Raw genomic sequence first — 23,716 nt, forward strand, 5'->3', positions numbered from 1 at the left:
GGTTTAGTGATGGGCCCAGGCTGCAGTGGTTCAGAGGACACTGCGGAAGGCAGCCATGTGCCGCTGCACACTGTCTGCAATCTGCTCAGCAGACTTGCTCCGGCCATAGTAGTCTGTGAAGAGGCCATCAGGGTTGAGCAAGTAGATCGCAATGGAGTGGTCGACAATGTAGTCCTGGTCCGCATCCTTGGGGCCAGCACTGTAGTATACACGGTAGCTACGGCTAGCCTGGGCCACCTGCTCAGCAGAGCCTGTTAGACCCAGCAGTCTTGGGTGGAAGTCCTGCACGTATCTGGCCATGGCTGCCACGTCATCCCGCTCAGGGTCCACAGTGATGAAGATGGGCTGCACAGGGGGCAGGCCAGGCTTGGCTTCCAGCTGCTGTACCACCTGTACCAGCTTCTCTAGCTCATCTGGGCAGATGTCTGGGCAGTGTGTGAAGCCAAAGTACATCAGCACCCACTGGCCCCGGAAGTCAGCCTTGCAGCGAGCCTGGCCTTGGTGGTCCAATAGGCTGAAGTCGCCCTGACCCACAGCAGCCTGGCGCAGGGCTTCTGTCCGCCGTTGCTGCCGCCACTGTTCCTTCTCAGTTCTGGCGGCCAGCCAGGCCCCACCTAGCCCAGCCCCAAACAGGGCAGTGATGAGCAGCCTGATTCGAAGCCCAGGGCCTTGGGGTGGGCCCTGCCCTGACAAGTGCCGGGGCCTCATGTGCAGGGCTTCATTTCCCATGGCCCTAGGGGGTATTGGTGGTTTGGGATGACAGAGCCAAAGCCAAGCCTTGGCTTTGGGCCCCCGAGCCAGCAACAGCATGGTCCTGATCCTCCTAGAAGAAAGCAAAGACGTCAGGAGCCAGAAGAGAATGAACAAAGATGCCGGGGCCCCCCAATCCCTGGACCTCTGCCTCCACTCTTCCTGTACCTGCTCCCCTAAGCTCCAAATCTGTCCACTTCTGAAACCTCAAACTCCATCTTACGTGGTGCCAAAGTTCACGTATGGCCAGTCTCACAAATGTCCCTCTTGTCCCTTCAGCCCGTTAGCCTTGGTCCTATCACCCCACCCTGCGTCTGCATCCCAAAGCCCAGCCCAGCATTCACTTCTGTGAGCCTCCTGTCTCGCTTGATGGAAGCACTGCGAGCAAGCATATCGACAATACGTCCATTTCTCTCCAGCCGGTCGCCCCGAGGGCTACTTCAAAGGCGGCTCTCCGGCCCTCGTCGCACGCTCAGCAGAAAACCCGCACCACCGGACTTAACCTTCCCCAGCACACACGACGTCTGCTCTCGCTTGGAGGCCCCATCCCGCACCTCCCGGCTCCTTCACAGCCCTTGCCTGGCGGAGGTCGGGGGCCCACCCCCGCCGGGTCGCTGCAGGGTTTGGGCTCCGCCAACCGGCTGGGGCACGGCTCTTTCCCTCCTAGCGTCCTGAGGTTCGGTCCCGCGGGAGGGCGGCCGAAGAGCCCTGGAGAAACCCAGCGCAGGTCCGGCCCGGACCCCCACCTCCCGGGCGCCCGCACCTCGCTCTGGGCGCCCGGCCCGGAAGCAGCGCCGTCCCGCTCGCGACCACGGCGCATGCTTGGGGGTCACGTGCAGCGCGCCGCCCCGCCCCGCCCCTTCACGCACTTGCCTCGGAGGCCGTGGGGCTTCAAGGCTGCGCGGCGGTGGGCGGCAGGACCAGTTCGGCGAAGGGCGAGGGGGCCGGGAAGGGCGCGCGGTCGGACAGCACGAGCGCTCCCTGCAAGGCTCGGCGCTGCGAGTCGCTCAGCGCGGGGCCGTCCAGGTGCACGCGGAGCCAGGGCGTCCCTGCCAGGCGAGGGCGGTCAGGGCTTCCGAGGTTGGAGGGCGCACCCGGAAGGGGCGGGCAAGAGGGCGTGGCCTGGGGTCCTGGGCGGTACTCACCGCGGCTCAGACTCTGACCCACGTCCACCAGCAGCTCCGCGCCCACCCCCAGGCGGATTGGCTCTCCAGCGCGGCTGCGTCCGGCCCCGAGTTCGTGCAGCACGAGCGCTAGTGGCAGCGCTTGGACGCTCTCCACGGTGCCTGCGGGGAGAGTGAAGGCGCCGGGCAGCCGCGGGGAGGCCCGGGGTTGGGAGCGGGGTCGGGGCCCGGATCCCTGGTGCTCACCGGCCGCAGGCGCGTGTAATTCCTCTTGCTCCCGGGCGTGGGGCAGCAGCTGACGGCGTTGCGCCGGGGTCCCAAAGCACAGCGATCGGGCCAGATTCGAGTCCACACCCTGTGCCACAAGCATCTGCTCGAAGCGGCGCCTCGCGGATCCGTCGTCCAGCGCCGCGGCTACCCGGGCGGTGCCCTGGGCCTGGTTACCCACGTGTCCGCTGAGCCACAGCAGCACGCCTCCTGCGGGCCGGCCGGGCGAGTTTTAGGTGTCGTAAGGGCTGGGCGCCTGGTAGGGCGGCTTTGCACTCCCCAGCCCCAACCGCTTCTCCTACCGAGTCTAGTGACCAGGTCCCGCAGGTCCGGTGGCCCTGTGCCATCCAGGCAGAGCAGCGCTTCCTCCACCTCTAGGGTGTGGCCCACGTTGCGGCCCAGGGGGTTATCCATGGCTGTCAGGGCTGCGGCCACCCGGAGCCCCAGGCCCGCCCCTACGTCAACCTGCAGAACGTTGGCTCAGTGTGGACTCTGCTTGGCACCTCGCGGGGCCTCCACCACAATCTTGCATTGTCTAATTCCAGCTCTGGAAGTAGCCTGGGCGGCCAGACCCGCAGGACGAGGTCGGAGAAGGCTTGGGGTGGGGAGGAAGCACTATGCCAAACCTCAGCCATGGGAGTCGGGAGGACCTTGACCCTGACTTGGGGTGGAGGAGCACCCTGAAGATTTTCCTTAGGCACAAGCCTAGTTCAGCCTTGAACTGGGAAGACTGGTGGGAGGTGAAGGAAGGAAGGGAAGCCAATTGGGGTCCAGCTGAACTGCTGAGTTGGCAGAGTAGTGAGGATGTAAGGAGGTGGGGCCGCTTCTCTCAGTTGACACAGACCCACCATGTGCAGAGGCTCACCAGTGCTCTTGCCAACTCTCGGGCCTGCTCCTGGTCTGGGAAGACTGCAGCCCCACCAAATTTAACGTCTATCACCAGGGCAGACAGCCCTTCCACGGCCTTCTTACTGAGAATGGAGGCTGTTGGGGGAGGCAGAGGTATGGGGTCAGGAGGGGCTCGCCCCTATGACAGCACTGCCTAGTGGGTTAAGATTCAGGTCCCCCTCATGAGTCTGTGGCCAGGTATTCTCACTAGGGTCAGATCACCTATGATTGTGGTGAGTCACACGTTACCCCTAATAAGAGGACCTTGACTGTGAATCGGAGATCAGGGGTCTGTGACCCTGACAGGCAGAGGGCTGAGGCAGAGGGCTGTGCCTGGAGTTGGGTCAGGTCACCTGTGATGAGTGGCAGGCTATCCACTGTGGCTGTCACATCTCGCGCAGCATACAGGATTCCATCTGCAGGGACCAGCTCCTTGCTTTGGCCCACAATGCAGCAGCCCACTTGCTCCAACAGCACTTGCATCTGGTCAAGACATGCACCCCCCCACCCAGCCTCTGATGAGGGACCCCACTGGCCCTGTTCAGGGACAGTGACCTATGGGCAGTGGCTCTGCCCTCTGATCTGATGAAGATGATCAGTGTATGGCTGTTAATTTTTTTTTTTTTTTTTTTTTCAGTGCTGGGGATCGAACCCAGGGATTTGTGCTTGCAATGCAAGCACTCTACTGACTGAGCTATTTTCCAAGCCCATGGCTGTTAATTAGTAACCCAGTGAGTGTGACCAAGTCCCCAGTAATGATCCTGATCAAAGTTCCCTCCACCCCACCCAAGTCCAGTGACTATCAATGAATCTCATTAATGACCCTGATAAATAACCCATCAGGGATTATGACTAAGATCCCCATCAATCCAGATAAAATAAAATCAGTCAGTGGCCTTCCTGTACCTGTTGTGGGCTCTGGATGACATTGAACCCAGGAATAGACTCCAGCTTGTCCAGGGTGCCCCCTGTGTGCCCCAGGCCACGTCCGCTGATCATTGGCACCTGGTGGGCAGGGATGTTGGCTGAGTGCTCCTGCACAGCTCCCTCACCACCCACTCCAGCATGTTCCCTCACCGTCCCTAGCTAGCACTTCAGGTGGAATTAATCCAGCTGAGAATGGAGAGCAAATTGTCCTGGCTGGGAGGGGTAGTATGGATCTCTGTTGGGGAGAAGGTGGTGATCATCCATGGGGAAAAGTCTAGGGCACAAAGGAAGAGGAATGCCCAGCTCTTCCTTCCAGGGTCCTCTCCTGATGGAAGAGGGGCTGCTTTCTGTTGGTGAGGCTTAAGGAGGACCCAAGTTCTATACTGGGGGCTGGGTGGGAGGGACAAGCCTGGGTTCTATCTGCAGAGTTGAGGTTGGGAGCGGAGTGTGGCCAGGTTGCTGACTCGAGTCAAGGTTTTGTGGAGGAAGTAGTCTCTAACCTTGCAGCCACATGCAGCCAGGGCAGGTGCCAGGATCAGGCTGACCTTGTCACCCACTCCCCCTGTGGAATGTTTGTCCACAAGCTGCTGGTGCCAGGCCTCTGGCCACTCCAGTTGTTGCCCAGACCTGGCCAGTGCCAGGGTCAGCGCAGAGGTCTCTTCCAGATCCATACCTTGCAGCCGGATGGCCATCAGCATGGCCCCTGGGTGTGAGCACATGAGTGGGTGTCCCCACAGCATGGTATCTTGGGGCCAGTGGTGGTGGGGGCTGTGGCATCCTTGGGGACAGGCAGTCTAGGGGGCAGTGGGGGCCAGGGTTTAAGTGGGAATCAGGGTTTTTGGCCCTCCCAGCATACCGATCTGTGCCCCCTGGGCGCTCCCCTCCACCACAGCACGCACAAAGCCCCAGATCTCCTCCTCACTGAGGCGGCCTCCGTCTCTCTTCCTGCGAATCAGCTCTGGGAGCTGCTTGGCCCTGGGCATTGGGTCAGGAGGTTCCCCGCTCCCTCCCCCAGAGCCATCTCCTGGCGCCATAGGAGCTGGTGGAGTTCCTGGGTCTGCCATTGCTCTGGGCCTGCGGGGAAGGAGACACACCTATCGCCCAGTCCAGCCCCTCCCCCGTCCTTGTCCCTGCGACACCCTGCACTTGTTCCCACCCGGCTCCTGTCTGTGCCTTTGGTGCCCACCCTTCTCTTCCATGTGTGCCGCTCCCTCGGTGTCTGGTTTCCACTTCTCGGTCTCACAGAGTGACCTGACCCATACCTATTCAGTACTGCGGCCCTCTTGTTCCTGAGTCCGGTCGGGTTCCACCCCACGTCACCTGCGGCCACAGGGTGGAAACTGCAGGGTCCGCGCACACCTGGCCACTGTCCACCAGCAGGGGCAGTTCGGCAATAAACAGAGCGGCCCAAGGAGGGCAGGCACCCTTAGAAGGGTCTGGACAGTCGCTGCACCAGGGAAGCCTTGCTCGCTGCCTGCGTCCAGTCCGCGAATTGCCCAACGAATGCAAGGCTTCCGGGACCTTGAGTCCCGGGTGGATCCCGTCGGGCCCCGCCCGGTTCCCGGCAGCCGTGCGGCGGGGACACCCCTCTCCAGCTCTTCTGTAGATGTGGACGCTCCCGCCCTGACCCCGCCCGCGGCAGAGAGAGAGGCGAACACGCGGCTGACTCCGGAAGCTTTAAGCGCACTACAGGGGGCCCGAGCCCCCACCCCGCCCGCGGGTCAGTCGTCCACGTCGGTCACCATCGGGGCCAGGTAGTCTGAATGCCGGATCCCGAAGGTCCAGCCGCGAGGCTTCCGGTGCTGTGGGCCAGAAGACGTCGCTGACCTCACGGAGCCGGCGGCTGTCGGCTTCGCGCGGGGAAGGCCGTCCTATTCTCTCTGGACCCACACCGGAGGAACCCGGGCCCTCATCCCCTGACCCTGACTCTGGACCCTGAACTCCAGACCACCTGGTCCACGTGGTAGGCCGCGGGTCCCGGCTTCAGAGTGCTGTCTTGGGGGAGCGACGTTCGCGCCAGCATCGTGAACTGGGGGGCGCGGGTCTTGTAGACCCCGGGGTTCACCACATGGTAGGCGCAGGGGCCGGGGGTCTGTGGGAGAGCAAGGCGAGTGCTGGGTGGGGCCTCTCCTCCCCGCGGACCCGACCCTCTGGACTTGGGCTGCGGCCCTCCCGCACCTTGCTGAGGTCCTGGAAGCAGCTGCCCACTGTGCTGCGGCCGTAGATGGAGTAAGTCGGGGCCGAGACTTTGCCGACGACGCGTGGGCCCAAGAGCGAGGGCACCGAGTAGGCTCCCGGACCTGCGAACCAGCCAGCCGGGGGCCGGGAGGTCACCGCGGGCCGCGCCCGTGCGGGCCGTCCCGCGTCGGGGTCGGGAAGCCTCGCAGAGCCGGGGCGGGTCTTTCTGGCCTCACCTGGGCTCTGCTGCTCCGCGCGGACACCCCAGTTTCGCGGAGCAATGGTGTGACGCGGCGCGCTGGGGAACGTCGCGTTGCCGGCTCGTTCTGGGAAATACCTGCCTGCGGGACAGACCGAGGGTGTGGGCCGGGACCGATGGGGCGTGGTGGAACCGGGCCAGGGTCTTGGAACCCGGGAATCAGAACCACGGCCGGTCAAAGCCTTGTGGGGCTCGGGGATCTGGACTCCGAGGTCCGGAATACGAGGCGTTAGGGAACAGAGGGAGAATCGGGGTTCAGTTGGGCGGGGTTCCCAGATGGGCCTCCCCGGAGGGAGCTTGGCGTTGGGGAGGCCAGGGTCCCAGGGGTCCTGACCCGGTCCTGGAGTGCGGAAGGGCGCCGAGTGCCGCAGGCGGCCGCAGAGGGAGTAGGCGGGGGCGCTGTCCGGGCCGCGCGCGGTCATGCGGGCGGGCACCAGGTGGCAGGGCCCCGGGCCGCAGGTGGACTGCTGCGTGGGCAGGCGCGCACCGAAGGTGTAGGCGGGGGCGCGGGGCCGCGAGGGGTCGTGCAGGAGGTAGCCTGCGGAGAACGCAGCGTCCAGCCGGGCCGGCCCCACCTCCCCTCTCCCGGCACTGCCCGCCGTCCCCTGCGCTGACCGCCCGGCCATCTTCCGCCCTCCGACCCCCTCACCCTCCCCGGCGCCGCCGCGCTACCGGTGTTCGGCGGCAGCTTGTATTTGGGCCCCGGTCCTCTATAGAGCGCCGCGATGGGGCCACGGGGCCGGTGCGGCCGCCAAGGGCCGACCCAGTAGTCCGAGCCCATGACGCGGGCGGGGGCGCTCAGAGCCCGCAGCACCTGTGGACAGATGGTGGCGGCCGCGGCCCCTCCGCCTCGCACGGCCCGGAGCCCGCTGCCCGGCGCCGCTCGCAGCAGCACGCCTGGGGCGGGGCCCGTCCGTATCCCGGGCGCCGGGAAAACAAACGGCCGCTCCCCGGCCCCGTGCGGGGGTGGGGGGCCGGGGGCAGGGAGCCAGCTTCAGGGCCATCTCCGCTCTCCACCCGCAGACGGGCCGGGCAGACCGGGCCTGGGCAGGGAAGTCCCGGATTCGCGGGTGGGCGGGGGCAGATTTTAGGGCTTTGGAAAGGGTCCTGGGGGTGCCTCGAGAGGAACTGGCGCTCCAAGGGGAGGCCCCAGATGCACTGACCTGCTGTGTGGCTCCTGGCTGGGGAGGGCGAAGCGGTAGCGGGACACCCTTGCTCCCACCCCCGCCCAGCTCCAGGCCCCATTGTGTCCCCATCTCGCTTCCTGGCAACGAGACTGCCTGCCCCCTCGCCCCGCACCCCTCCCCACCTGGCCCTGGCAGTACTCCTCAGGCCTCAGCTGGGGTCTGCCCACTGGCAGGGTCGGTAACCCAGCCCAGAAGCTGGCCTCACCCTTCCCCAAGTTTCAGTCATTCCGGAATCTGGCAACTCTGCAGACAGAAGTCAAGTGTGGGAATGAAGAATGAAGTCACCCAGCAAGCCCAGTTCATGTGCAGAGAGAGGAGTTGGCACCTGTTTAAGCCCGTGGAATAATCATGCAGTGGGCCCGAAAATAATCGTACAAATTGAATAAAGATGCAATAGAGGGGCCGGGGAGATAGCTCCGGTGGTAGAGTGCTTGTCTTGCAAGCACAGGCCCTGGGTTCGATCCCAGCACCACAGGGGCGGGGGGAGATACAATAGGACACACGACTTGATCACAATCCAACACAGTTCTCAGCAAACAATAATATGTAAAAATAAAATAAAATAAGAAAACAACAAACCAGCCGGGTAGGGAGAACAAATGTAAGCACTTTGAAATTAATAAGGTCCTCACTTTAAAACCTCTGGATCAAAAAGATACTCCAGTCTGGAGTAACAGACTATATGCCTGTAATCCCAGCAACTCAGGAGGCTAAGCCCAAGCATGGCAAGTTCCAGGCCAGCCCTCACCAGCCAGGTGAAACCCTATTTCACCTATTATAGTTTGTTAATTTATTACTATTGTACTGGGGATTGAACCCAGGGCCTTGTGCTTGTGAGGCAAACACTCTACCAACTGAGCTATCTCCCCAGCCTGCCCTATTTCAAAATTTTAAAAAAGGGCTGGGGATGTAACTCAGTGGTAAAGCACCCCTGGGTTCAATCCCCAATACAATAGTAATAAATTAACAAACTATATAAAAAACACTGCAAAGATGGACTTTCTTTGTACCCTACTCCTCTTGGATACAGCTAAAGCTGCCTTCACCTTTATTTATCTTTATGTGGTGCTGAGGATCCAACCCAGCGCCTCATGTGTGCTAGGCAACCCCAACCCATAGCTAAAGCTGTATATAGAGGAAAATTTATAGCTTTCAGATAACCTTGCTCTTGGCAGGGTCCACCCAGGTCAGGGTGAAGCCATGGGTGCCTCCATATATTTTGGAAGGGAGATTTCTTCAGTATCACGGCTGTACTAAAGTAAATTCTGTCCGGCTACTGATCCCAGTACCCACATTAACACAGGATTGACTTGTGGAGGAAGCCTCCTTGAGTGGCATAGCTATCATGACGGTTCTGTTTTCCTCCGTGGTTCTCTGCTGGGAGAGCCCAACGCCCCTCTTCTTGAACTTCACTTTTCTTTGACTTACAATAAAAGTTTTCTTGCGGTATTTCTAGTATCTGAAGTTTTTTTCATCTGGACAAGGAACTGAGGTTTGGAGCTTTAGCTGCCCACTCTCCTGTGACAAAAGAGGGAAAGCGAATGCATACAACATCAAGAAGAAAATGAGATTTCAATACAGAAAAGAGTAAAGTAGTTTTAGGTTTTTTTGGCAACTCTGTGACGATGAGTTTAAAAACCTAGAAGAAATGGGTGACTTTTCAACAAAATAGAAATTACATGATGAACTCGGAAGTAGAACGATTTAATGGACAATGTTCTCTATGTATCAGTTAGAAATTACATGTGGCCGTGAATGACAACCTCCCTCTAAATAAAACAGAAAAACTCCCCACTGATGTATTAAATTCCTGTGAGCATTTCTTCCATAAAGTGTAGGGACGAGGTTGTGTTTCCATCCTTAGTCCTCAGGAAAGAAGGTGGATGCTCCATCCAAGCCTAGGAGAAGAGGAGGAGAGAAGGACAAAGGTGTATGTCAGCCGAGGGTGCCCCTCCGGGAGACTTTCTAGGAAATGGTTAATTTCACATTTCTTTGCCTAGAACTGTGTCATATGAATTGCATATGCTGAAAACTGGGAAATATTGCTTAGCTTGGATCATTGCTTACTCAGCAAAATTGGGGGCCAGGAAAGGGGACTCAAATTTTACTATAACAAATTTCCCCGGGGACTGGAGGTGTAGCTCAGTGGCAGAGTGTGTGCGTAGCACGCTCCAGGGGCTGGGTTCAATCCCTAGCACTGAAACAAAAACAAAGTAAACAAAAGCCTCACCAGGCCCAAAGAGCACTGCCTGCGACTTCCAGGACAGATGACTTCATGCCATAAATAAAGCTGTGAAAACAGGGAGCTCCTTAGGGTGCTGGGAGGCTGGTGCCTGGAGAGGGCCTCTCCCCTGGCACTGGCCCTGTGCCTCTTCCATCGGACTCTTCCTGCACTGGTTTTCTAAGAAACCAGTGAACTCAAGTAAAGTGATTCCTGCGTACTGTGAGCCACTCTAGCAAATGACTGAACCCAAGGAGGGGGTTCCATGGGAACCCCAATTCATAGATATTTCACCAGAAGTCCTGGAGGCCTCGGTTTGTGCCTGGCCTCTGAATCAGGGTCTCTTGTGGGACGGAGCCCTTAGCCTGTGGGGTCTGTACTGAGTCCAGGTAGGTGGTGCCAGAACTGGATCAGTGCACACGCAGCTGGTGTGTGTGGAATTGAAAAGCACACACGTTTGGTGTCAGAAGTGTTGTATGAGCACAGATGGGAGTCCTGTCAGGGAGTGGCAGTGCCAGCTTCAGTGACTTGAATGAGGTGCTGGCTGCTTCGCTGCAAACCAAGGCCAACATCATCCTGCACGGTGAGGCCATCAAACTGAGGACCAGATGAGGACGACCACTATTGCCAGTATGCTTTAACACTGTCTTGAAGGTTCTAGCAAATGCAATGATAAAAGAAAAATAGGGGCTGAGGATAAAACCCAGCTTGTGCCCAGCCCTGGGCCTGATCCCCAGCACCACTGGTAAGATGCACTTTTCCATCACTCTGCAGCTGCAAGTCCTGCAAGGTTGATGGAGCTGGAAAGCTCCTGCAGCCTAGCACGATGGCAGCTGCCATAGTACTGTCGGTGTGATGCAGGCACACACCTGCTGGCACACCCCCAGTCCTGCAAGAGCTCGGCACACAGGGTGCTGCACGGTGCCCAGTGCGGCTGTTGCTGTTCACGTACTTATCACACTGTGCTTTTATCAGCATTTTGGTCTGCATGCCAACCATTAAAACTGCCATGAAACTGTGCCACCTTGCACTCCTGCATCTCGTGGTCACTGCCTCTTGAAGGCGGACTTTTCTCTTGTGCTTGCCTGACCCTAGTATTGAAGTGTTCATCACGGCTTCAGGAGCCATAGGCTGCACACACCTACACATGTGTGCATGTACACAGGTGTGTGGCAGGCTGTGCCACCCAGCCTCCTGTGAGTGCCCGGATGCTTGCTCAGTGATGAAATTGTCTAATGAGGGCAGGGCTGTGGCTCAGTGGTGGGCGCTTGCCTGGCACGTGTGAGGCACTGGGTTCCATCCTCAGCACCACATAAAAACATACAAATAAAATAAAGGCATTTTGTCCATCTGCAACTACAAAAAAAGAGAAATTATCTAATGACACATTTCTCAGAATGAATCCTCATCATTAAATGATGCAAGATTATATTGTAAAATAAGAGAAAACACTACTGTAACCTAAAATCTTAAGACACACAAAAAAACTGTAATTAACAAGGGAATCTGGTGTTTTCTTTTTGCCATCTTAAAATTCCTGTTTCATTGAAGTCTACGGTTTTCTTCTTCTTTTATGGTGCTGGGGATCGAACCCAGAGCCATGCTTCCAAGGTGAGCACTCTACCAGCTGAGCTACCTCCCCAGCCCTTTCCTCCTCCTCCTCCTCCTCCTTCCTTCCTTCCTTCCTTCCTTCCTTCTCCTTCTCCTTCCTTCCTTCTCCTTCCCCTTCTCCTTCTCCTTCCCCTTCCTTCCTTCTCCTTCTCCTTCCCCTTCTCCTTCTCCTTCTCCTTCCCCTTCTCCTTCCCCTTCTCCTTCCCCTTCTCCTTCCCCTTCCCCTTCTCCTTCCCCTTCTCCTTCCCCTTCTCCTTCCTTCTCCTTCTCCTTCCCCTTCTCCTTCCCCTTCTCCTTCTCCTTCCCCTTCTCCTTCCTTCCTTCTCCTTCTCCTTCCCCTTCTCCTTCTCCTTCTCCTTCCCCTTCTCCTTCCCCTTCTCCTTCCCCTTCCCCTTCTCCTTCTCCTTCTCCTTCCCCTTCTCCTTCCCCTTCTCCTTCCCCTTCTCCTTCCCCTTCCCCTTCTCCTTCCCCTTCTCCTTCCCCTTCTCCTTCCCCTTCTCCTTCCCCTTCCCCTTCTCCTTCCCCTTCTCCTTCCTTCTCCTTCCTTCTCCTTCTCCTTCTCCTTCCCCTTCTCCTTCCCCTTCTCCTTCCCCTTCCCCTTCTCCTTCCCCTTCTCCTTCCTTCTCCTTCCTTCTCCTTCTCCTTCTCCTTCCCCTTCTCCTTCCCCTTCTCCTTCTCCTTCCTTCCTTCTCCTTCCCCTTCTCCTTCCCCTTCTCCTTCCCCTTCCCCTTCTCCTTCCCCTTCTCCTTCCTTCTCCTTCCTTCTCCTTCTCCTTCTCCTTCCCCTTCTCCTTCCCCTTCTCCTTCCCCTTCTCCTTCCTTCTCCTTCCTTCTCCTTCTCCTTCTCCTTCTCCTTCCCCTTCTCCTTCCCCTTCTCCTTCTCCTTCCTTCCTTCTCCTTCTCCTTCTCCTTCTCCTTCTCCTTCTCTTCTCCTTCTCCTTCCCTTCTCCTTCCCCTTCTCCTCCCCTTCTCCTTCCCCTTCTCCTCCCTTCTCCTTCCCCTTCTCCTTCCTTCTCCTTCTCCTTCCCCTTCTCCTTCCCCTTCTCCTTCCTTCTCCTTCCTTCTCCTTCTCCTTCCTTCTCCTTCCTTCTCTTCTCCTTCTCCTTCCCCTTCTCCTTCCCCTTCTCCTTCCCCTTCCCCTTCTCCTTCCCCTTCTCCTTCCCCTTCTCCTTCCCCTTCCCCTTCTCCTTCCCTTCTCCTTCCTTCTCCTTCTCCTTCCCCTTCTCCTTCCCCTTCTCCTTCCTTCTCCTTCCTTCTCCTTCTCCTTCTCCTTCCCCTTCTCCTTCCCCTTCTCCTTCCCCTTCCCCTTCTCCTTCCCCTTCTCCTTCCTTCTCCTTCTCCTTCCCCTTCTCCTTCTCCTTCTCCTTCCTTCTCCTTCCTTCTCCTTCTCCTTCCCCTTCTCCTTCTCCTTCCCCTTCTCCTTCCCCTTCTCCTTCTCCTTCCTTCCTTCTCCTTCTCCTTCTCCTTCTCCTTCTCCTTCCCCTTCTCCTTCTCCTTCCTTCCTTCTCCTTCTCCTTCTCCTTCCTTCTCCTTCTCCTTCCTTCTCCTTCTCCTTCCTTCCTTCTCCTTCCCCTTCTCCTTCTCCTTCCTTCCTTCTCCTTCTCCTTCTTTCTCCTTCTCCTTCCTTCTCCTTCTCCTTCCTTCCTTCTCCTTCCCCTTCTCCTTCCCCTTCCCCTTCTCCTTCCCCTTCTCCTTCCTTCTCCTTCCCCTTCTCCTTCCCCTTCTCCTTCTCCTTCCTCTTCTCCTTCCCCTTCTCCTTCTCCTTCCTTCTCCTTCTCCTTCCTCTTCTCCTTCCCCTTCTCCTTCCTTCTCCTTCCTTCCTTCTCCTTCTCCTTCCCCTTCTCCTTCTCCTTCCCCTTCTCCTTCTCCTTCCTTCCCCTTCTCCTTCTCCTTCCTCTTCTCCTTCACCTTCCCCTTCCTTCCTTCTCCTTCCCCTTCTCTTTCTCCTTCCCCTTCTCCTTCCCCTTCTCCTTCCCCTTCTCCTTCTCCTTCCTTCCTTCTCCTTCTCCTTCTCCTTCCCCTTCTCCTTCCTTCCTTCTCCTTCTCCTTCCCCTTCTCCTTCCTTCTCCTTCCTTCTCCTTCTCCTTCTCCTTCCCCTTCTCCTTCTCCTTCCCCTTCTCCTTCTCCTTCCTTCCTTCTCCTTCCCCTTCTCCTTCTCCTTCCTTCCTTCTCCTTCTCCTTCTCCTTCTCCTTCTCCTTCTCCTTCTCCTTCCCCTTCTCCTTCCTTCCCCTTCTCCTTCCTCTTCTCCTTCTCCTTCCTTCCTTCTCCTTCTCCTTCCTTCTCCTTCCTTCCTTCTCCTTCTCCTTCCCCTTCTCCTTCTCCTTCCTTCTCCTTCCTTCCTTCTCCTTCTCCTTCCTTCCCCTTCCCCTTCTCCTTCCTCTTCTCCTTCACCTTCCCCTTCCTTCCTTCTCCTTCCCCTTCTCCTTCTCCTTCCTTCTCCTTCCTTCCTTCTCCTTCCCCTTCTCCTTCTCCTTCCCCTTCTCCTTCTCCTTCCTTCCCCTTCTCCTTCCTCTTCTCCTTCTCCTTCCTTCTCCTTCCTTCCCCTTCTCCTTCCTCTTCTCCTTCTCCTTCCCCTTCTCCTTCTCCTTACCCTTCCTTCCTTCTCCTTCCCCTTCTCCTTCTCCTTCCTTCCCCTTCCCCTTCTCCTTCCTCTTCTCCTTCACCTTCCCCTTCCTTCCTTCTCCTTCCCCTTCTCCTTCTCCTTCCTTCTCCTTCCTTCCTTCTCCTTCCCCTTCCCCTTCTCCTTCCTTCTCCTTCTCCTTCCCCTTCTCCTTCCCCTTCCTTCCTTCTCCTTCCCCTTCTCCTTCTCCTTCCTTCTCCTTCTCCTTCTCCTTCCTTCCCCTTCTTCCTTCTCCTTCCTCTTCTCCTTCACCTTCCCCTTCCTTCCTTCTCCTTCCCCTTCTCCTTCTCCTTCCTTCTCCTTCCTTCCTTCTCCTTCCCCTTCTCCTTCTCCTTCCCCTTCTCCTTCTCCTTCCTTCCCCTTCTCCTTCCTCTTCTCCTTCTCCTTCCTTGTCCTTCCTTCCCCTTCTCCTTCCTCTTCTCCTTCACCTTCCCCTTCCTTCCTTCTCCTTCCCCTTCTCCTTCTCCTTCCTTCTCCTTCCTTCCTTCTCCTTCCTTCCCCTTCTTCTTCTCCTTCCTCTTCTCCTTCCCCTTCCCCTTCCTTCCTTCTCCTTCCCCTTCTCCTTCTCCTTCCCCTTCTCCTTCTCCTTCCCCTTCTCCTTCCCCTTCTCCTTCTCCTTCCTTCCCCTTCTCCTTCCTCTTCTCCTTCCTTCTCCTTCCTTCCCCTTCTCCTTCTCCTTCCTCTTCTCCTTCCCCTTCCCCTTCCTTCCTTCTCCTTCCCCTTCTCCTTCTCCTTCCCCTTCTCCTTCTCCTTCCCCTTCTCCTTCCCCTTCTCCTTCTCCTTCCTCTTCTCCTTCTCCTCCTCCTTCCTCCTCCTCCTCCTCCTCCTCCTCCTCCTCCTCCTTCATCTTCCTTTTCTTCTTTTTTTAATAACTGCAAAGCCAGGCATGGTAGTGCATTCCTGTAGTACCAACTTTTTTTTTCTTCTACCAGGGATTGAACCCAGGGGTGCTTTTGTAGCCACATCCCCAGCCCTTTTAATTTTTTATTTTGAGGCAGCGTCTCATTAAGTTCCTCAGGGCCTCACTAAATTGCTGAAGCTGGCTTTGAATTTATGATTCTCCTGCCTCAGCCTCCTGAGCTGCTGCAATCCTAGCAATTTAGGAAGCTGAGGCAGGAAGATCATAGGTTCCAGGCCACGCTAGGCAACTAGGTCTCGTATCAAAATAAGAAACAAAAAGTTTGGGGGTGTAACTCTGTGGTACAGTGCTGCTGAGTTTAATTCCCAGCACAAAAACAAAACAAAACAAAACACCCTCAAAATAAGGCCATGTCCTTAGGTGCCCAAATTATAAACTCAGTTGATTATAGATTTCAAATATATTTTAAATTCAAATTAATACTTTATTCAAAAGGTTCGTTTTCAAAATAAGAGCCCGACAAGTCTCTATAGAAGCTGCTTCCCACCTGCTGACAATGCTGTGCAGACCTGGCAGCTGGGAAATAAGGAGGCGTTTCTCCTCAAAGCTCTGATTTCAGAGTTCATTGTTTTGTTGATTTCTGGGTTTTGGTTTGCAGTTTTATTGTTAAAAAAAAAAAAAAAAAAAAGGCAGCATGGTGGCAGACTTGGCCCACAGTACAGGATACCAGAGGGAGGAGGCGTTCTCTGTGGGATCCTCGGGTGCTCGCATGAGGACTCCGGTGGACTTAAGGAAGAGCTTGCTGTGCCTGAGGACACAGGCTCCTCTACTCTAGAATAAGCGATAATTGTGATGGTCTTATTTTGACACCGTATGATCAGTCTTTTTTCTTTTCTTTTTACTGGTGCTGGGAATTGAACCCAGGGGTGCTCTGCCCCGGAACTGCACCAGAACCACGGCCTCCCGATTTGCCCAGGCTGGCCAGGAACTTCTGTCTGGGCTTCCTGAGCTGCGGGGTCATAGGTGTGCTGCACGGCCCCTGCCTGCTCCTTGGTCTTCACGCAGGTGTCAAAGACCACGGATGGGTACACACAGGCAAAATGGGCTGCACAGATGGTTCTCCTAGTTGGTAAAATTCCTTTTAGATTTTTGATCCAACATTACTTCAAACCCAGATTTCTGCTTTCATTTTTAACACTGGAAGGAAATGGAAAGAGGTGGCACAGCCCTTAGAAGCTTCTTTGTGGCCAACAGTCTCCACAACCCAGTGTGTGCTTCGCCCTCCATACCCGCAGGGCCACCGGGCTCTGCAGGCCCTGAAGCCTGCAGAGTGCTGAGACCAGGAGAGGCTCAGACCTGGCGGCAGAGGAGTCTTGAGAGTGCACTGGCCAGTGGAGGGTGTCCTGAGCATGCTGTCCTGGGTCTGTTCTCAACAGCCTGTGTCCCCCAGGCTGACAGCCCTCGCGGACTCCTCTGTGTGCCGGAGGGCCTGGGGGTTACTCCAGCAACAAACCCAAAGACTGCCTTATGCATCTCACCCAGAGTTCTTTCTCAGACAAATTTCTGGCTGGTTTCTCTTTTCGCCTCCCTTCCCGGGTTGCTCATCTGCCTTGGCTGGTCTGTGCACAGTGCTGCAGCAGCTCTTCTACACTCCTGGCTCCTCCCTTGCTTCCCTTTAAGCTCTCCATGCAGTGCAACTTTCTGCAATCGCTGCATCTGTCTTCCTTAGTGTCCCCTTCACCTACTTCAGCAGGTAACCTTGTTGTCACTAGTTAACAATTCTTTACGTTAGCTGTCCCCTCCATTTGCAGCTGAAGTTTTGATCTCTGGTCAAAAACAACTCTGAGTTATGAGTAGAGATGCCCTAGAGGTCCACGTACTGCTGGGCGTGATGGCACCTCCCAGAGACTTGGAAGGCTGAGGCAGCAGGGCTGCAGCACAAGGCCAGCCTCAACAACATAGTGAGACCCTGTCTCAAAATAAAAACACAGAAATGACTAGGATGTAGTGCAGCTCAGTGGAAGAGTGCCCCTGGGCTTGATCCCTGGTGCTGAGAGGAGGGAAGGGCGTGGGCAGAGGACCTTTACTGAGGTGGGAGCAGGAGGCTTGGTAGCTAGGTCAGTGAGGGGTCAGTGCAGAAAACAGAAACCACTCCAAGGGTCTAAAGCAGAGAGGGTTAGCACAGGGAATATCACAAGACTTTTGGGTGGGCTGTGGTTTAGGAGGCGAGCTGGGCCCGTGGGACCGTTGTTGTGAAGAGTGGCTTGGCGTCCGTGACTGACAGGAGCCTGAGATGGAAGCTGCCGCCTTGCTGCCCTCACTCCCTCCCACACCTTGTTGGTGGCAGCCAGCACAGGAGGAGCGTCAGTCATTTCTGCCTTCCCATCTCACACATAGAACAGTAACAACCTCACCCGACTCCAAGGGAATCTGCATACTGTGATTTTAAAATAAGCAGAATGGAAGCTAAATGCCACTGACCCTATCCAGAACAGGTGGAGCCCTTCACCTGCGCAAGCAGAAGCATGAAGCTGGGACACACAGGAGAGCACCTGACATCCAACACGGCAAAATACTCAGGGAAGACTGAGAGCAGACGACAGACCAAATAGCAGACCTCACCACGGGAAGAGGAAAGCGTGGAGATCTCGGAAGGGCTGAACTGTTGCAGCCAAACTCCTCCAGATTCCTCCTGGTGCTGAGGAGAAAGGAGCGGAGAGATGTGTTCCAGAGGAGGGTTTCGAATCAAAAAGCGAGAAAACCCAGGGAACTTCAAAACAAGCAGAAAAGCCCAACTCCTCCAGAAAGTCAGGACTAGGGGTAAGGAAAAGCAGGGTAAGTTAGAAGCAGTGAGTTTCCAGAAACAGAGGAACAAGTCCTTACACTAAATGTGAATGGCCACAGGTGCTGAGGTGGGCCTTGGGCAGGTGCGTGAAGCAGTCACAAGCCATGATCATGAGTGCACTCATGGTTTTGGACACCATCTTTCTGGGGCTGGGTGTGGTCAGGCTAGAGCACTTGCCCATCATGCACAGGGCCCTGGGTCCCATCCCCAGCACAGGGAGGGACATACATTTCTGTGGGGATATGTTTTTCTGTCTTTGAAATCTATGTAAAAATAACATTTGTGTCCCTATGTGGTATGTTTTTCAACTGATATATTTAAAGGGTTGCATGTTATTCATGCAAACTCTGGAAAAAGGGGTGAATGCCCTAATTGTTCATTTTTCTTTCTTTTTTCCAATACTGGGAACTGAACCCAGGTACACTCTGTCTCTGAGCAGTATCCCAGCATTTTTGTTGTTGTTGTTTTTTGGAGACAGGGTCTTGCTTAGTTGCTGAGGTTGGCCTTGAACTTGTGATCCTCCTGTCTCAGTCACTGGGATTACAGGTGTGCACCACTGCACCTGGCTGATTTCTTATTTTCAATGATTTAACTGTAGCCTTTGAAATTCAAAATCATATATTTTTTCTTTTCTATTCATTTTCTGCTTTTAACCGTTTTCTTTTCTTTTTGCTAGCTAAAAAACCCTTTGTGTCAGACACTTTTGCCCATTTTTTCCCAGCTTCAGGACCACTGGTGGCCTCTTCTTCCGGGAGGGCCCTCTGCCTCACCCTGCTCAGGCTTCCAGGGAGAACCTTTGATTGCATGCTTTATTCCCTCTCTTTTTCCTAGACGGACTGTGTTGAGAAACAACCAGTGTGACAATACCTATCCTGTGGCATTGGCCCTCCTCCCCCTCCCCTCCCCCTCCCTAGGATTATGAGGCCATGCACAGGTCTCTGCCCGTTTAGTATTCCTAGGGACCCAGGCTTAATTAACCTATTTATCAGTCGTCGATTATAGGAGCATTGAAAGTTATGGGAATGGCTTTTCTCTAAATGTGGTTTTAGTTATTGGTGGTAGTTTTTGATATACCGATCATTCTTATTGTCATTGATTTAAAAATAGCTTGGCTATTAAAAATAAAAGTGACGTAGACGTTTGTGCTCAGGTTTTGTGTGGATGCACGTTTCCACTTCTCTCTGAAAAGTGCCCAGGAGAGCTGCTGGCTGGAGTATGTACGTGCGTTTCCGCTTTGAAGAAAGCGCCCAGATGCCTTGCAGAAAGTTTGAACCGATTTTCACTCTCGCCTGGCACCGTAGCAGATTCATCCCTTCGAGGATAAAGATAGTTCATTTTCGGTTTATAGCAGACAATGCCGGCTAGTGAGGGGAGGCACAGTGCGTGTCACAAATTAATTTAAAGCGTGCCTCGAGTATGCTTTTCACGGAGGAGAAATGTAATGCAGTTTTAAAACAACCACTTAAACGTCTGCAACCGTGGAGACTCACGGACCCTCCTGGGGGAACGCCACGCCGCGCACCACCGCCAGAGGGCGCGCTCGCGCGCTGCGGCCCAGGTGTTTACCATCGGTGGCGTTTTTTTGATTAAATTTGTCCAAGAAGAGATTTTGGATTTTTTTGGTTGTTCATTTTGTTCTTTTGCATAGATTTTAAAGCAAACACGCAAGGGGCGTGTGATATTTTTGACTTCATCAACTTTACCAACCAATATCCTTGGAAGCACCTTCTCCCTTAGATGTTTCTGAGTAGAATACAATGGGTTTGATTTTCTCAATTGACTTTTTTATTTTTCAGAATTTGATCGCTGGTGTTGTCAAGTGATTCCTCCTGGAGGTCCCAAGTGTAGGGGTTTGTGCACAGCTCCTTTGGCTGTGGTGCCTAGCCGAGAACAGGCCCCTCTGGGCCGAGCTGATCTGTGGAGGCACAGCAAGGCCATGGTTTCATGGGTTTATTTCCATTTATTTCTTGATTATATTTATAGATGTCTATCCTTATGCTAGCACTTATTAGTGTATTTTTTTTTTCAGTTCTGGGGATCAAATCATGCTAAGGTGCGTGCTCAATCACTAAGCTATATCTCCCACCATACTGTATTTCTTTATTTTGCAGTACTGGGTGTTATGATCTAGATATGAGGTGTCCCCCAAAAGCCCATGTGTGAGACAATGCAAAAAGCTTAGAGGTGAAATGCTTTGGTATGAGTGCCTTAACCTAATTAGTGCATTAATTCCCTGATAGGGATTAACTGGTGGTAACTATAAGTAGGTAGGGTGTGGCTTGAGGGAGTAGGTCATTGGAGCGTGACTTTGGGGTATATGTTTTGTTCTTGGTGAGAGAAACCTCTCTCTCTGCTATCTGGTGTGATGTCCTGAGCTGCTTTCCTCTGCCACACCCTTCTACCATAATGCCTCACTTTGGGCTGTAAGGAATGGAGCTGGCTGTAGGTAGACTAAGATCTCTGAAACTGTGAGCCTCCAAATAAACTGTTTCTCCTTAAAGTTGTTCTTTCCAGGTCTTTTGGTCATGGCATCAAAAAAGCTAACTAAAACACTGGGGACTGAACCCAGAGCACATTACCACTGAGCTACGTCCCTAGTTCTTTTTACTTTTTATTTTGAGAAAAGGTCTGGCTAAATTGCTGCCTCAGCCTCAAGTAGCTGGGTTTAAAAGTCTGTGCCACTGAGCCCCAACCCTATACTGTTATATTAACATAATGGGAATTGAACTCAGGGTCTCATGCATGCTAAGCAAGCACTGTATCACTGAGCTATATCACCAGCCTCCATATTGTTTTAAATGAAAACTTTGTAATAAGTTTTGAAATTTTGAACTGCAAATCCTTCAGCTTTGTTCCTTTTCAAGACTTTTTTGAATATTCTGAGTCTCTTGAAATTCCATATGAATTAGAGAACTTTTTCATTACTGCAGAAAAGTTCATCAGAATTTTGTGGGGTATTTTTTTTGCATACTTTTTGTGTGTTATGATTGTACATGATGATGGGATTCATTGCTATGCGTTCCTACATCCACGCAACACAACAGTACAATTTGGCCAGTATCCTTCCTCATTATTTCCCCTTCCCCTCCCCTTAGCCATCAGAATTGTGACAGTGTTTGCCTTATTTCTGTAGATCACCATTAGTAGCCTTCTGATCCAGGGACCTACATGTATCTAGGTTTTCTTTTTTTTCTCCTTTTTTGTGGTGCTGAGGTTGGAACCCAGGGCCTCAAACATGATAGGCAAGTGCTTTCCCTCTAAGTCACCTTGCAGACTTTGAGACAGGGTGTGCTTACGCTGTCCACGCTGGCCTTGAGCTTACATCCTGCCTCAGCTTCCACGTAGCTGGATTTCAGGCACGCACCACCATATGGCTTTAATCCTAAGTATTTTATTTTTTAGGATGCTGTTGAATATGGCATTACTTTCTTAATTTCTTTTTCAGATTGTTCAGTGCTTGTGTATAGAGACACTATTTATGTATGTTGATCTTATACTTTGTAATTTGGATGTCTTTTTTCTTTTCTGTCTTAAAAAATTTGGCCATTACAATTTTTTCATTCTAAAATTTGTTTATTTTCAAGTCTGCTATGTTTAGCATGGCTTTTATTTCTTTAAATATAGCTAATTGATGATCTTCATTTGATAGCTGCACTACCCCAAATCTTTGCAGGACTTTTCTTTTGTCTATTATCTTGCTAGTTCTGGTTATTGTGTCATTTTTCCTTGTGTGTCTGCAACCTGGATATTTAGTGTGAACAATACATGTAGAAATTATTTGAGGTCTAGGATTATATGGATATATATATATATATATATATTTTTTTTTTTTTTTGGTACCCGGGATTTAACCCAAGGATAGTTGACCACTGAGTCATATCCTCAGCCCTTTTTATTATTTTCAAACAGGGTCTTGCTAAGTAGCTGAGGCTGGTCTCAAACTTGAATCCTCCTGCTTCAGTCTCTGGAGTAGCTGAGATCATAGGCACGGCCTATGCCTGAGGATGCGTACCTTTCTTAAGGAAGGATTTCAGTTGGAAGCTGATGTCAGGAACAGTTTGAACCACTCTAATTCAAGTTCAAAGACTGAAATTCCCTGATCCCCTGTCACACGAACCTAGGCCTCAGATTCACATGGGCATGATTTATGTTTTATTTACTCTTATCCAGAGGGCATGATACTTTATGGTTATAGCTCAAAAAAAGGATGGCTTGCCAGACCCCCAGCTGTGTGGGCTCTCGTCCTGGCCCTGTTTGCCCTGTGAGGTCACAGACCATAGCCGTATCCAAGCTGCTTACTCTGCATCTGCACATGTCTCAGACAAACAACTCTGAGGGCAGGCTTCCTTCCTGGGTTCTCAGACCTTGTCCTATGTTGTAGCTGTGTGGAACTCTTTGATGCTTTTATGAACATGTATATGTTTTTAAATAGTTTCGTTCAGCCTTTATGGTCTTCTTTAGAGTTAATTACCACCCCTGGAATCCCTCATACACTGTAGAATCCACTCCTCAAGTCTCGGTGTCTGCCTCTGTTTCTGATTCTACCCGCCCCCCCCACAGACCCCTTACCTGATGGAATTTTGATTGAAATCATTATTGACTCTGTAGGTGAATTTCGGGACAATTGATGTCTTTATGACGTTAAGTTCTCGGATTCACTGGACTAGAGATGCAGCTCAGTGGCAGAGAAACGGCCTAGCGTGCACGAGGCCCTGGGTTCCAGCACACTGCTCCCACTTCCCTCATCAATGGTTCTCCAACTCTAGGATTTTTGTTGAATTTTAGGCAAGTGATCTACCACTGAGTTACACCCCAGTCCAATTTTTAAAAATTAATTTTAAACATGCAGTGATCTGAATTTAGCAACTGACCTCAAGAACAAAATTATAGCTGGGTCTGGTGGAGCACCCCTGTAATCCCAGTGGCTCAGGAGGCTAAGGGAGAAGGATCTCAAGTTCAAAGCCAGCCTCAGCAACTTAGTGGGCCCCTAAGCAACTTAGCAAGACCCTGTCTCAAAATAAAGAATAAAAAAGGGCTGGGATGTAGCTTGTGGTTAAGTATCCTGGGTTCAATCCCCAGTATCCACCCCTTCAGATTATGTATTCTCCCTCTTGTACAAAGAGGAGACATTTAATATATTTTATCTCTTCCTTCTTTTTCCCTTCCCATACTTTGTTCTTATTTAAAAATTTTATTTTTATGCCCCTTTTATTCCAAGACTCTCCATGAATATTTGTGTTGAACTTCACAGTCACGTTACGAAGAATTATTTAAATAAGTTTTTCAATACCACATTTTAAAGTCATGTGCATGTTCTCCTTCATTTCCATACTGTTTAAATTTTTTCTATTATAAGTCATATTTTATTGTTTCTCCTAAAAAGAACTTTTTTTTTTTTTTTTTTTTTTATGTTACTGGGATTGAGCCAGGGCCCTGCTCCTGCTAAGCATACTCTTTACTACTGAGCTACAGAGCTACACCCCAGCCCCTGGCACAGGGAGGAGCCCTCCTGCTCCGGGCACAGGCGGCTGTATGCTGGTGCTCTGAGGAGACAAGCTTCTTTGCCTCTGTGGAGGCTGAGGGTGACCCTTCCTCCAGGGCTGAGCTGCCTCTGCAGACACCAGCAAGGGGCTCTCAGGAAGCTGCTGGTGGTCAGATCTTCCATTGCAATCCTTTTGGTATGTATGGTATTTATACTATGATAGCACACATTGACCAACTGCATGTGTCTTGCAATTTGTGTGGGTGCTTTAAGGTCCTGTCACCTCCCCAGCATGCCACATTTGAACTCCCTCTGGGAAGTGAAGAGGGCAAAACAGTCACCCTTTGGGGAGGTAACATGCCTTCAGTCACCCTACCCACACGGAGTGTCTCCATTCAAAGTTTTGCCTGTAGTTTGGTTTTGGCACAGGGTGATGCTTCCTCTCCAAAGGGAAAGAGCAGGTCCCTGCTCACCTGTGTCTGCGGCACCTTCTGTGGT

The 23,716-nt window shown here is 53.2% G+C and overlaps 3 protein-coding genes across 6 annotated transcripts; all 3 read right to left on the reverse strand.

Annotated features, from left to right (window-relative positions):
• Nucleotides 1-25: 25 nt before the first annotated feature.
• Nucleotides 26-810, reverse strand: SCO2 (synthesis of cytochrome C oxidase 2; the record flags this gene model as incomplete). Its single annotated transcript, XM_079142448.1, has 1 exon — nucleotides 26-810. One exon carries the CDS (start codon nucleotides 808-810, stop codon nucleotides 31-33), a length of 780 nt encoding a protein of 259 aa, XP_078998574.1. The 3' UTR covers nucleotides 26-30.
• An 831-nt stretch (nucleotides 811-1,641) lies between these two features.
• On the reverse strand, nucleotides 1,642-5,448 carry TYMP (thymidine phosphorylase; the record flags this gene model as incomplete). 3 transcript variants are annotated; one of them, XM_079142440.1, is made up of 10 exons in its annotated part: nucleotides 5,316-5,448; nucleotides 4,813-5,030; nucleotides 4,457-4,659; nucleotides 3,936-4,034; nucleotides 3,383-3,512; nucleotides 3,007-3,125; nucleotides 2,444-2,606; nucleotides 2,121-2,351; nucleotides 1,896-2,036; nucleotides 1,642-1,799 (listed from the first exon to the last, which is right to left on the reverse strand). In XM_079142440.1, exons 2-10 carry the CDS (start codon nucleotides 5,018-5,020, stop codon nucleotides 1,642-1,644), a joined length of 1,452 nt encoding a protein of 483 aa, XP_078998566.1. In that variant the 5' UTR covers nucleotides 5,021-5,030; nucleotides 5,316-5,448. The 3 variants fall into 3 exon arrangements, with proteins under 3 accessions (XP_078998566.1, XP_078998567.1, XP_078998565.1); XM_079142441.1 differs by having other exon boundaries at nucleotides 5,277-5,408; XM_079142439.1 differs by having other exon boundaries at nucleotides 5,219-5,351.
• A 173-nt stretch (nucleotides 5,449-5,621) lies between these two features.
• CIMAP1B (ciliary microtubule associated protein 1B) lies at nucleotides 5,622-7,250 on the reverse strand. 2 transcript variants are annotated; one of them, XM_079142447.1, is made up of 6 exons: nucleotides 7,066-7,250; nucleotides 6,728-6,931; nucleotides 6,371-6,475; nucleotides 6,135-6,256; nucleotides 5,908-6,048; nucleotides 5,622-5,758 (listed from the first exon to the last, which is right to left on the reverse strand). In XM_079142447.1, exons 1-6 carry the CDS (start codon nucleotides 7,172-7,174, stop codon nucleotides 5,678-5,680), a joined length of 762 nt encoding a protein of 253 aa, XP_078998573.1. In that variant the 5' UTR covers nucleotides 7,175-7,250; the 3' UTR covers nucleotides 5,622-5,677. The 2 variants fall into 2 exon arrangements, with proteins under 2 accessions (XP_078998573.1, XP_078998572.1); XM_079142446.1 differs by having other exon boundaries at nucleotides 6,371-6,931.
• Between the last annotated feature and the right edge of the window lie 16,466 nt (nucleotides 7,251-23,716).

Source organism: Sciurus vulgaris, assembly GCF_902686455.1.
Source record: "Sciurus vulgaris genome assembly, chromosome: 5".
Taxonomy (NCBI): domain Eukaryota; kingdom Metazoa; phylum Chordata; class Mammalia; order Rodentia; family Sciuridae; genus Sciurus; species Sciurus vulgaris.

Coding starts and splice junctions, on each gene's coding strand:
- CIMAP1B (XM_079142446.1), bottom strand. CDS start 7,174: ATGGGCTCGGACTACTGGGTCGGCCCTTGGCGGCCGCACCGGCCCCGT. Junction 6,257..6,370: donor CGCGGAGCAGCAGAGCCCAG/GTGAGGCCAGAA, acceptor GCTGGTTCGCAG/GTCCGGGAGCCTACTCGGTG. Junction 5,759..5,907: donor CGGCCTACCACGTGGACCAG/GTGGTCTGGAGT, acceptor TCTGGCCCACAG/CACCGGAAGCCTCGCGGCTG.